The sequence below is a fragment of the Heptranchias perlo genome, chromosome 1 (genome assembly GCF_035084215.1).
Source record: "Heptranchias perlo isolate sHepPer1 chromosome 1, sHepPer1.hap1, whole genome shotgun sequence".
NCBI lineage: Eukaryota > Metazoa > Chordata > Chondrichthyes > Hexanchiformes > Hexanchidae > Heptranchias > Heptranchias perlo.
In genome coordinates this window covers 57,613,460-57,627,269 of record NC_090325.1, presented here as the reverse complement: position 1 = coordinate 57,627,269, position 13,810 = coordinate 57,613,460, and the positions used below count along the sequence as shown (strand labels likewise).

General features: G+C 40.8%; 1 protein-coding gene across 3 annotated transcripts in view; it reads right to left on the bottom strand.

Annotated features, from left to right (window-relative positions):
* Window positions 1–13,810, bottom strand: part of LOC137322543 (protein unc-13 homolog B-like) — a 554,720-nt gene that overhangs the window by 472,385 nt on the left and 68,525 nt on the right. For all 3 annotated transcript variants that reach the window (XM_067985478.1, XM_067985470.1, XM_067985475.1), the window contains exon 2: window positions 8,611–8,640. In XM_067985478.1, the coding sequence (XP_067841579.1) occupies window positions 8,611–8,640 (30 nt within the window). The remainder of the gene's footprint in view (window positions 1–8,610; window positions 8,641–13,810) is intronic.

Below are 13,810 nucleotides of genomic sequence, written 5' to 3'. Positions count from 1 at the left end.
ATTTGATGCAAATTGATTTTACCGTATTTATAACATGATAAATGCTAACTCGACTGAGTGCCGATTGAACCATAGGGCTGTATTTGTAATAACAAGAGTAACACATTAGCAAAACAAACATGTGAGGTATCTGCCAGCCATTTACCTTACATTCAAGATTTTAGCGGCTGAAGTTATAAGGACAATAAATTTGTGATTCAATTTTACTTTTTAAAAAGTAAATGTGTGAGATAAATATTTCAGTTACACAGAACAAATAGCAGAAGACGACAATTTAAATCTCACTATTTGCTCCAACAATTTAACAAAAACAGGAAACAACTCATTCTTAGCCAATTGATAAAAATTATTAATGCTGGAGTCACTCCTCAAAATGCCTTCTTTACATAATTCAATCTCACATCACCTTCTGTAAACCTTATTGAAATTATTAATTGTAGGCTGTCTCAAACTGTTATTCAGCAGTCATTCACTTGTGCATGAATACAACAGGAGCCATTTGCTGATGTCTATTTGGATAGACTTAAATAGGGCAGCATGGACATTTATATGACAAGCTGTCTTGGAAATTCCATCAGTCCATTCTCAAATGAATAGGATCAAGTAGCTTTTCTCACTAATGGTTGAATAGTTTTGTAACATTTTCTTTACTTTTCCTGATAGTTTTAGGAATGATCAAATTGATATAGATAGTTGGGCAATTCAGTCAAAGAGTAAGCCATCATCAGAGGCCTTAGTTCTGCCCAGATCAGTCATGGCAATTTGCAGTTTGAACGACAGAAAGATCATACTCAAGATGGGTATTTCACTTAAACTGAATTTTAATGTGCCATTATACCATTGAGAAAATCATCTGGGGACATTTCCCTTTAAGAAGCTGTCCCTTTCACAGGTAGCGTAACTTTTCCCCACTCGCAATGTAAATACAACCTCTGGGTTAAGAGCTGAAGGTGAATCTCGAACAAAGGATGAGGCACGAAACCTAAAATTGGTCAAAAGACACCGGAGGTGAAGACCTTTGTAAATGAAGATTAAACTTCAACTTAAAACAAGAAAGATAATGACAAAAAGGCAGGTAAACTATTCTTCATTTGTGTTTTCCAAGGACATATTTAGGCCAGCTTGGAGCTTTACCATGCCTAAGTGTAATGGGCTAAGTCAAGACAGTAAGATTTGTTAAAAGCTCGTGTTTGACTTTACACCTATTTCCTTATTTTCAGATTTATAAATGCAATTCAAATGAAACAAAAGGGAGTCCCCAAAGACATTCAAGTTTCAGCACTGATAAAATCAACAGCAGCATGCATTAAGAATGTGCATTAAAGTCAGACCAAGACAGAGTACAAGAAAGTCTAAGATGGGTTTGAGGTGCATGTGTGTGAACACATGAAGGTTGGTGAGCTGCAGGCACAAATAGCCACATGGGAATACAACAGAGACTGGGCTCAAAAAAGGGCAGGATTGGGTACTAAATATTCCTGGATACAAGGTGTACTGGAAAGATAGGGAAGGAAAAAAAGGAGGGGGGGGGGGGCGGTGGCAGTACTGATTAAGGAGAATATTGCACTGCTGGAGAGAGAGGATGTCCTGGAGGGGTAAAGGGCAGAATCTATTTGGTTAGAGTTAGGGAACAATAGATGTGCTATTACACTACTGGGCAGATTCTATAGGCCACCAACTAGTGGTAAGGATATAGAGGAGCAAATTTGCAGGGAAATTACAGAGAGATGCAAAAGCCAGAGAGTAGTGATAACAGGGGATTTCAACTCTCCTAATATAGACTGGGATAACAATATAAAAGGGGCAAAGAAGGGGAGGAATTTTTGAAATATGTTCAGGATAACTTTCTCAACCAATATGTTTCTGTCCCAATGAGGAAGGACGCATTGCTGGACTTTGTTCTAGGGAATGAGACGGGCCAAGTGGAGCAAGTGTAAGTGGGGGAGCAGCGATCATCGTATCATAACGTTTAGAATAGCTGTGGAAAAGGACATGGACCATTCAAAAGTAAAAATATTCAACTGGAGGGCGGCCAATTTCAGTGGGATGAGAACCGTTCTGGCCCAGGTAAATTGGCAGGCAAAACTATAATTGAACAGTGGGTGGCCTTCAAAGAGATGATTCAGGTACAGACAAGGTATATTCCAACAAGGGAAAAACGTAGGGCAACTAAAGCCAGATCTCCCTGGATGACAAAGAAGATAGAGAATAAGATGAAATGGAAAAAAGGGGCGTATGACAGATGTCAGGTTGATAACACAAGTGAGAACCAGGCAGAATATAGAACGTTCAGAGAGGAAGAGAAAAAGGAAATAAGAGGGGTTAAACGAGAGTATGAGAATAGATTAGCAACCAACTTAAAAGGGAATCCAAAAGTCTTCTACAGACATGTAAACAGTAAACAGGTAGTAAGAGGAGGGGTGGGGCTGATTAGGAACCATAAAGGAGATCTACTCACGTAGACAGTGGGCATGGCTGAGGTACTAAATATGAGTACTTTGCATCGATCTTTACCAAGGGAGAAGATGATGCTGCCAGAGTCTCAGTAAAGGAAGATATAGTTAAGATACTGCATGGGCTAACAATTGGGAAAGAAGAGGTACTAGAAAGGCTAGCTGTACTTAAAATAGATAAGTCACCTGGTCTGGATGGGATGCACCCCAGGATGCTGAGGGAAGTAAGGGGGGAAATTGCAGAGGTACTGGCCATAACCTTCCAGGCATCCTTAGATACAGGAGTGGTGCCAGAAGACTGGAGAATTGCAAATGTTATATCCTTGTTCAAAAAAGGGTGCAAAGACAAACCCAGCAACTATAGGCCAGTCAGTTTAACCTCAGTGGTGGGGAAACTTTTGGAAACAATAATCGGGGACAGAATTAAGAGTCACTTGGACAAGTGGAGATTGATTAGGGAAAGCCAGCACGCATTTGTTAAAGGCAAATTGTGTTTAACCAACTTGATAGAGTTTTTTGATGAAGTAACAGAGGGTAGATGAGGACAATGCAGTTAAGGTTGTGTATACGGATTTTCAAAAAGCATTTGATAAAGTGCCAGATGGTAGGCTTGCTATTAAGATTGTGACCCATGAAATAAAGGGGACAATAACAACATGGATACAGAATTGGCTAAATGACAGGAGAAAGTAGTGGTGAACGGTTGTTTTTTGGACTGGAGGGAGGTGTGCAGTGGTGTTCCCCAGAGATCGGTGCTGGGACCACTGCTTTTCTTGATATATTAATGACTTGGACTTGGGAGTACAATGCACAATTTCAAAATCTGCAGATGACACAAAACTTGGAAGGGTAGTGAACAGTGAGGAGGATAGTGGTAAACTTCAAGAGGATATAGACACTCTGGTGGCATGGGCGGACACAGGGCAGATGAAGTTTAAAGCGGAAAAATGCGAGATGATGCATTTCTGTCGGAAAAAGAGAGGCAATATAAACTAGAGGACACAATTCTAAAAGGGGTAGAGGAACAAAGGGATCTGGGGGTATATGTGCACAAATCATTGAAGGTGGCAGGGCAGGTTGAGAAAGTGGTTAAAAAAGCATATGGATCCTGAGCTTAATAAATAGAGGCCGAGAGTACAAAAGCAAGGAAATTATGTTGAACCTTCATAAAACACTGGTTCGGTTACAACCGGAGCAGTGTGTCCAGTTCTGGGCACCACACTTTGGGAAGGATGTGAAGGCCTTAGGGAGAGTGCAGAGGAGGTTTACTAGAATGATTCCAGGGATGAGGGACTTAAATTATGTGGATAAACTGGAGAAGCTGGAATTGTTCTCCTTGGAACAGAGAAGGTTGAGAGTAGATTTGATAGAGGTATTTAAAATCATGAAGGGTCTAGACAGAGTAGATAGAGAGAAACTGTTCCCATTGGTGGAAGGGTCAAGAACCAGAGGACATAGATTTAAGGTGATTGGCAAAAGAACCAACGGTAACATGAGGGAAAACTTTTTTTACACAGCAAGTCGTTAGGATCTGGAATGCAATGCCCAAGGGAGTGGTGGAGGCAGATTCAATCATGGCCTTCAAAAGGGAACTTGATAAGTACTTGAAACGAAAAAACGTGCAGGGATACGGGGATAGGGCGGGGCAGTGCGACTAGCTGGATTGCTCATGCATGGAGCCAGCGTGGACTCAATGGGCCGAATGGGCTCCTTCCATGCCGTAACCTTCTATGACTCTCCCTTCATGACACATGAAAGCATTGCTATAAATCTGACAACAGTTACCTCTTTTAAATTTACTCAGTTGGCAATCATAGTAATCTGAGCTCAGCAATTGGACTGCAATCTATATTGCAGATTCAAAGGATTGCTCAAGGCTGGCTTGCTGAAAGTTATACAGTAAGAGACAAAGAAGGAGGAAGTTGGCAACAAAAAACACATTTTTGAAAATTGGAGTTAGCCTAGGAATTTATGCACATTCTCGTTCTGAACCCCAAGATAACATTTCTTCAAGCTGGGGTACAGTTCCAAAGCACTAATAGTGCCACAGTATTTCACTCAAGTAAATATTCGTGCTCCAGCCCACACGGTGTATGTTGATTTGACTCATGCCCCAGCTATTTGACCAAGGTTGCTGAGGCCGATGGCAGCACTTTGGCTAAGATCAGAAGCCACATTTTGCTAGTTTCTCAAGTTTGCCCCCACCCTGATTTTTTCAACAATGCAAAAAAAAATGGTTAACTGATATGAACCTACTTCCAATCAGTACTTACTGTGTTGATACGAAACATATAAAACAAAAAGGACAGAAAAAAAGACATCCCAACACTCTACTTGCTTTTAAACAGTCTCGTGGTACCAGTTGTGGACCTTCAAACACCCACAACTGTCTCCCACTCAGCAGTCTTCAGCATACAACCCTGCATGATGAGCACATGATCAGCACTGCCGCTACCCATGTGCTTCACACTACATTTATCTATTTTAAAACACATCTGCCAGATGCGGACCCATTCCCACAACACGTCTAGATCTGCCTGTAATCTGGTTTTTCTCATCTAAGGTCCTTAGACCTGCACATATCTTTGCATCATCCACCAACTTGCGAACTGATCCCCCCACCATGTTTTCATCCAGATCATTGATAAAATCAAGACAGAAACGGGCCAATTCACTGAAGTGGTTCAATTACCACTTGCACACACAAAGCAATAAAATTAAGGGACTAAAATAGGAGTGTGGGCTTTGCCACTTTATAAAGTTTAATAAAAGCAAAAGTACCAACATGTACTCTGCACCTATAGACCAGTGTGTATAGAGTTTTAGTCTGTCATCACCTGCTAGATCAAGTTAGGAGCCTAGTTACATAATGTGCCAAGTGACAATGAGTTGTACATAAGAACATAAGAAATAGGAGCAGGAGTCGGCCAATCGTCCCCTCGAGCCTGCTCCGCCATTCAATAAGATCATGGCTGATCTGATCCTAACCTCAAATTTAAATTCATGTCCAATTTCCTGCCCGCTCCCCGTAACCCCTAATTCCCTTTACTTCTAGGAAACTGTCTATTTCTGTTTTAAATTTATTTAATGATGTAGCTTCCACAGCTTCCTGGGGCAGCAAATTCCACAGACCTACTACCCTCTGAGTGAAGAAGTTTCTCCTCATCTCAGTTTTGAAAGAGCAGCCCCTTATTCTAAGATAATGGCCCCTCGTTCTAGTTTCACCCATCCTTGGGAACATCCTTACCGCATCCACCCGATCAAGCCCCTTCACAATCTTATATGTTTCAATAAGATCGCCTCTCATTCTTCTGAACTCCAATGAGTAGAGTCCCAATCTACTCAACCTCTCCTCATATGTCCACCCCCTCATCCCCGGGATTAACCGAGTGAACCTTCTTTGCACTGCCTCGAGAGCAAGTATGTCTTTTCTTAAGTATGGACACCAAAACTGTATGCAGTATTCCAGGTGCGGTCTCGCCAATACCTTATATAACTGCAGCAATACCTCCGTTTTTATATTCTATCCCCCTAGCAATAAACGCCAACATTCCGTTGGCCTTCTTGATCACCTGTTGCACCTACATATTAACTTTTTGATTTTCTTGCACTAGGACCCCCAGATCCCTTTGTACTGCAGTACTTTCCAGTTTCTCGCCATTAAGATAATAACTTGCTCTCTGATTTTTCCTGCCAAAGTGCATAATCTCACATTTTCCAATATTGTATTGCATCTGCCAAATCTCCGCCCACTCACCCAGCCTGTTTATATCCCCTTGTAGGTTTTTTATGTCCTCCTCACTCTCTACTTTCCCTCCCATCTTTGTATCATCTGCAAACTTTGAAATGTTACACTTGGTCCCCTCCTCCAAATAGTTAATATAGATTGTAAAGAGTTGGGGACCCAGCACCGACCCCTGCGGAACACCACTGGCTACTGGTTGCCAGTCCGAGAATGAACCATTTATCCCAACTCTCTGCTTCCTGTTAGATAACCAATCCTCCACCCATGCCAGAATATTACCTCCAATCCAGTGATTCTTTATCTTGAGCAATAATCTTTTATGTGGCACCTTGTCGAATGCCTTCTGGAAGTCCAAATACACTACGTCCACTGCTTCCCCTTTATCCACCCTGTACGTTATGTCCTCAAAGAGCTCAAGCAAATTTGTCAGACATGACTTCCCCTTCGTAAAGCCATGCTGACTTTGTCCTATTAAATTATGTTTATCCAAATGTTCCGCTACTGTCTCCTTAATAATAGACTCCCAAATTTTACCCACCACAGATGTTAGGCTAACTGGTCTATAATTTCCAGCCTTCTGCCTACTACCCTTTTTAAATAAGGGTGTTACATTAGCAGTTTTCCAATCTGCCGGGACCTTTGCCGAGTCCAGAGAATTTTGGAAAATTATTACCAAAGCATCCACAATCCCTACTGCCACTTCGCTCAAGACCCTAGGATGTAAGCCATCAGGTCCAGGGGATTTATCTGCCTCGAGTCCCATTAATTTACTGAGTACCAATTCCTTAGTGATTTTAATCATATTTAGCTCCTCCCCCCCTAGAGCCCCCTAAGCAAGTTAGATTCAATTTGACAGTTTGTTTGCACAAAATTTGTTTGCAAAGCGCAATGCTCACAAGAACACAAAGCATTTCTATTTTCCAAATTGCTCTATGTCCAAAGACCACTCACACTATTGGGAGTCACAAAGTGACAGAACTATGATGAGTGCCAATAAGGTCCTGCTGAAATATCTGGCTGAGATGATTTATACACAGGATCTAAATACCAACTGTTGTTTTCTGGCAATCATCGACAAATTATCACACTATAAACTTACAGCAATTATGCCACAATCATTAATCTTTCAATACGGAACTCACCACCCATTTGGTACAATGTCCATCACAAAGAAAATTAAGCAAATTTTAAAAAAAACTGCCCAACAATTTTTTCTTTTAAAAAGGGGATATATGGAAGTAATTTTTAGGTGATTGCAACTGTCAAGGGCTTCCAAGATGATTATGAAAATACTAATGCTGGAGCCTGCTCCTTCCATCAGCTTACGTCCAATAAACTCTGCTATGGGCTCCAAACTAAGCGAGATCCATTATTCTATTACAACCCACAGATTGGTCAACTTAATTCAAGTAAACAGCCATAGGTTTACCATTGGATTGAGCCCCACTTTAAATGGCACCTCTTTAGAAATAGTAAATGAACTTCGATATTTTTTCTCTTCTCCACCAACATAATTTGAAGTTCAACAAAATAAAACTTCACAGAAAGCTACAAATTGACACATTTGAATGCAGTGTTCAACCTGGAGATCATTGACTTTAAAAGTTGGAGGATAATTGACACTCTTATGGCCCTGTTAAAAATAAATGCACGAAGTTGTAATTCTGTGCCTGGCCACAGAAGACAAAGAAAAATTTGTTTTGCAACTTCAGCATTTTGTTCTTATTTCCCTTCGAAAACAAATCAAGCACTTCAAATAAACAATTTCAATTCTGGTTAGAAAACAATTAAATAACAGTTTTGCAACTCCACGACTAGACTAGCACCAAAATGCATAATATGAATCTAGTCTTCATGGGACTTAGTTGTACAAATTAATTCCACTGTTCATCTTAGCTTATTAGAATTGCAATAATACCCATTCCTTGACTAAGTCCAGAGAAGTAAAATTCCTGATTTTAGGGTCACATTTGCACTCGAGGCACTTAATAGCTTACAATCTCAGACATGAGGAGCATGGAAACACAGCATTTCAATTATTGTTACTATGGTGATAAAAAAAATCCCTTCTACTTAAAGAAACTTCAACACTTCAGTGTGGCTGTTTACTTGAATTAAGTTGACCAATCTACGGGTTGTAATAGAATAATGGATCTCGCTTAGTTTGGAGCCCATAGAAGAGTTTATTGGACGTAAGCTGATGGAAGGAGCAGGCTCCAGCATTAGTATTTTCATAATCATCTTGGAAGACCTTGACAGTTGAAATCACCTAAAAATTACTTCCATATATCTCCTTTTTAAAAAAGAAAATTTTGTTGGGCAGCTTTTTTTAAAAAAAAATTCAACCTTAATATTGCACTAAAACACAACATGGCAAGAACACATGTTCTTAATCCAATACATGAATCTTACCTGGAGATCCACTGAGGCTGGCTTTCTTAACTGCAAAATAAGGGCAGAGGGAAGAAAGAAAAAAAGCAAAACATTAACTCCAAGGAATAATTATTTCAATGCATTAGTAATACAGATGTAAACAAACAAACAAAGCAGGTTGTGCAATTAAACATCACCTCAAGAATGGTCCACTGAGCTTCTCCCAAGAAAAGCTGAACTGCATAGTCAGCACAAGAGAATGTGGAAATAACTAGCTAAAAATGTAATTGCAACACTAACTAGTTTGACCTGTTGGTAGCATTAAAGCCACAACATTGCTGCAGAAACTATCGGTTGATGAAAATAGTCTTAAAGCTATTCAGTCAACTCCTCTTAATTCAAGGTCGCTTAATTCAAATTGTCTGGCAATTCAAATTTTTCAACCACTATAATTCCCACTTGTGTTATTTACCTTGCTTAGTTCAAATTACTGGATAATCCAATTTTTTCTTCAGCACACCTGCAGTACCTTGGAATTTAATAGCTCTTCATAGCCCCCTGTCTTTCTTTTACAGCTCATAGAACCGGTCTTTTCCATCTTTCTTCCATTATAGGCTAGCAGTATGATTGGTGACATCCAGGCTTTAAGTAAGGAGTTCATTATAAAGCTCAATTACAAAAACCCAATCATCTTTTCAATGAACAATGCTGAACCAATTTGTATTAAACAGATAGGCATCTCTAGCTAGCACCTAAATATTGCAAAATTATCACTGGGGATGCTGCAGTCAACATCCAAACTACCAGCCATCTACATACCTGTCCAATTCATAAAATGTTTGTGGTACAAAAAAACATGCACACTCTAAAATGATCAGTTGTCTGCACTCAAGTGCAATATACCACAAAACCAGCCAGCCACTTGAAACCCAGAAAAATGGATGTTCTACTCAAATTTACATCCAAAATATTGCTGGGCTTAAAAATTTCAAAATCAATGATTTCCATTTTGTTAAAGGTTCATCATTCATGAAAAACAAGTCTTTGGTATTTTCTTCACTTGTTCAAAAATCTACACAAAATAAATCCTGCTGAAAGGAGAACACTTGCATGCAAGATCATGTTAAAAATTACACAAGACACTTGTGGATCTTCTTTCTCCTTAAATGAAAGGAATGTTTGCCAAAAACACACAGACCATGCTTCGAATAGTTCATTGGAACTACATGTATATAGTGCAGCAATGGCGACCTCAAAAGGCACACAGTCTTACATCTATTAAAAGCAACAATTCCTGTACAAATTGTTCTCACTGTTCAATTTAACAATGAATTGTTCCCATTTGACCCTCATGGCATTACAACTGTTCAGCATTTTCTTTTGCAAGTACGTAGTGAAGTGCTTGGTGCACTATAACAAAATTTACTGCATTATTGGTTTACTTATGTCTTTCTACCTTCAGTTTCACAATTCCCCAGCATTAAAATTATGTTGAACTGCTCACTGCATAACTGTTCATACCCCTGATAAAGTTGTCCTGCTTCATACTGACCACAATTGTGCCACAATTGCATTTTATTTGCCCATTAGTCCGTGTGTTAGTGTCATTGAACATGCTAATATCACTATCATTATGTAGGCCCTAGGCAAAGCATCAGCTGCAAGAACAGGATTGAAGTACCTGGTTCCTCTTGTATGAATCTCAACATACCATATGCATTAACTATTTGTGTGACAAATGTTTGAAGTATTTTTCATAACCTAAATTTATTCTATTCAAAACTCAGGAGACTTTCATTTAACAATAAAAGCTAGTACAGAAATAAAATTTACAAAATGGGACTTGCTAAGATAACCTTCTGGGGCATGCATTTGTTTTAGTACTAAAAACAGGACAATCATTTGGGCCTGATGTACAATGTGCCTCTGTACACATTACAGATAGTCAGAACACTTTATGCATTCTTCAGCAGGATATAAGCGAGACCTATATAGCCCAATATTTAACCACAGATGTGGTACTTAAAGTTAAAAACTACACATACTTGGTTCGTCCCCCAAAAATATCAGTGTTGTATGAGAAGTCAGAAAATAGACCGCACTCATTTGCAAAAGCTATTATTTTAATTTCAGTTTTTGGCATTTCAGCAGCCTGCACAAACCTTGAAGGCCAAGAAATGCGAAGGGGCATGCAGGGGGTGGGTCCCACATAGTATGTGCCAGTTAGTGCTGTCCCAAGCATAATGTTCGTGCTGCCTGCTCAGCATCATGAGTCAGGCGTGCAGCCAGCGCTACCCACGCTGTTCATTGGATGCACGTTTGTTTGGGGGGCCGGATATTGGGCGTCTCTGATGACACTTAAAGGCAGCCAAGGGGTGGTGCACTCTAGCTACAGACAACAGGGAAAGCTTGTAAGGAAAAAAATGGCTGCAAGACCTGCAGATTGGGTCCCCAGTTTCTTTAACACTGCCTCCGAGACCCTGGTGCAGTCAATTTAAGGCGGGAGAAGGGACATGGCTGCAATGCCGCAAACAGTTCAAAGGCCTCACCATCCCTCGAACAAAGAGTACTGGTGATCACGGGCAGGGGCAGAGTCACGGCCATGGCAATTGGCAACGCTGGAGGAGACATCGTACAGGGGTTCTTCACACCTTATCCTCTTTTTCCTGTATTACCTCTATCTCACCCGATACTCTGCATGAAAAACTGCAGGTGCTTTCACCAGCCACTTCTATCTCTCTGTTCTCCCTTTACACTAAAAGTTAACCCTTATCCCTCTCTTTCATTTAATGCGCTGAAGTCATGGACATACCTCTTCCACTTGAGGAAGAGGAGGCCAGTCTTCGTAATGATGCAGCTTCACTCGACCTTGCCCTCGCAAGCATCAGCTCAGATACTGGCACCTTGTGTACTTTCGAGGCTAGACTGGAGAACGGATCCTCATTGAAAGCTCAGCTCTTCCACCTCCCAAGCTGTAGCCACAGTAAGAAACACTTTGTAGGAGCACATGGATAGGTAAACAAGCACACAAGACATAAGAGCTTGCGCAAGGGTAATTCATAATTATTTCTGTTAACCATTAGATATAGATGGAATTGAGATATTTGATAAATTTATTTTTTGTTCGATAAATTTGTTTTTTGTTCTGGGTTTGATGTTGGCGTTTACATTTGTTGTGGTGAGGGCAAGACCCATCAGGCTGCACTGGAGGAAGGCAATCAGGCGGTGGTAGTAAGGAAGGCGGTGGTAAGGATGGTGGGTGATGTATTGCAAAGGAAGGGATTGTTTAGGTCAAGAACTATTCGATGAGCTGCTCTCAGATCTCTTGCAGATACGGGCACTGGTGGTCGATGCTTCTCCTGTTCTTCCCACTCTTCCTCCTGCTGCCCAGGTGGTGGTAAGGGCTGGTCCCTCATGATGATAAAATTATGGAGCATGCAGCAAACAACCACTAATCTGAATACCCACTCAGGGGTGTACTGCAAAGCTCCTCTGGAACGGTCCAGGCAGCAGAACCTACCTAATACAGTGGTGTACTGCAAACTGATATGTCGCTGATGTCACCTGGAAGGAGCCGGTAGCATAAAAGTTAAGAGCAATGGTGACCTTGATAGCCACAGGCAGTGCTGTCTTTAATCTGGTGCAAGGCTGGAGTTGTGGCTGCAGCAGGTGACAAATTGGTGACAGCCTCCTTAGTGAAGCGAAGGCGCCGTCTACATTGCTCCTCAGGTGAAGTTAATGTCAGACAAGTGCTCCCTGAACACCCGCCGTGGTTATGGCCTCTTGCGCAGTGCCTTCCTCCCTCTTGTTACAGCTGCTTCTGCTCTCTCCTGTCTTTGTTGCTGCTCTCCCTCATCCTGCAGCACCAAAGGCAGCCCTACTGGGCCACCTGTGACTGCAATCAAACTGTTTACAAGGCAGCCAAAAACAGTGCAACGTCAGCAAATTCTTCTTCTCAGTGGTCAGGCTTAACATTCCAGAGTCAAAAAACAGGCGAAAAGACACCCAGAAGTTAACCAGCAGCCTGAAATGACAAACCAGCAACTAAACTGTAAGTAGTGCACGGTCACTTTAAATAGCGATGGAGGGTCCTTGCTGCCCGTTAACGTTGCAGGTTGCTGGGCAAGTTCAGCACGGGGCGAGTCAGGCACTGGGACATTAAAGAAAAAACAAAAAAGGGTCCCACAACAAGCATAGGACCCTCATTTACCTAAGTTATGCATTGCTTTAAATAGTTCTGGCATGCAGTCCGGACACCTACAGAGAAACCTGCTTCAATATGGCAGGCAGCGCACTTCCTGCCCGCTCTATTGGAGGTTTATGCGCCTGTTTAGTGCCCGAAAAGCAGGCATGGCATAATCGAATTTCTAGGCCGAAGTCTTTTTAGCAGATGTAACAATCAAGTAGATATGCATGGATTTCCTTTTACAGTTCAACCACAAAGTTGTGTGCATGTTTGTTCCCCGTTATCTGCTATGAAGATGATGATAGCTGAAACAAACCTGCTTGAAAATGAGATTGAGGTTTATGTCACTTTTATTCTACCTCCTTCTACAAACTAAAAATCCTTTTAAAATGAAACAGCAAGCTGAATGTTCAATGGCCACAATTAATGAGACACTAAACATCATAGGCATTATGTGCATGCCAGATGAAAACAGGATCAGGATTGGCTGTAGTGCCAACATCTTCCCCCAGTAGAAGAGTCTGCAAACACACATGACAGACAGTTATTTAGGCAATGTACCAGAGAGCATCTAAAACCAATGGAACCATACTCCCAGCAAAAAAGTTAGTGCTTTCAAGAAAATTGTGTTTATTTTAAAAAACTAATACAAAAAATTATGTTTCTTTATAATACTCATATTTCAATGAGCCACATCATTGCATCCACATTTACAAGACAGAAAAATAGCTCTACTAACTAATCCCTCGTGATAACAATCCCCAATGATAATTTGTACTTCATTTCAACATTGAAGGATTCATTGTCACCGGAATTAGAATAACACCTACTGCACATATATTTAACATACCTTAAATTTATCCTTGGTCCTCAGGACAGCTCTTTTACTTGAGGAAGGGCAATTATTATGGAATCAATTCCCTAACAAGCTGGACTGTGTTTCCAGGATTGATGAAATGATGGACAGATTAGTGAACCGATCACATTTGGCATTGTGCCATATCACAGGTAGACTTAAATAGATAGTTGCTAAATTCATTCCCACTAGCCTGG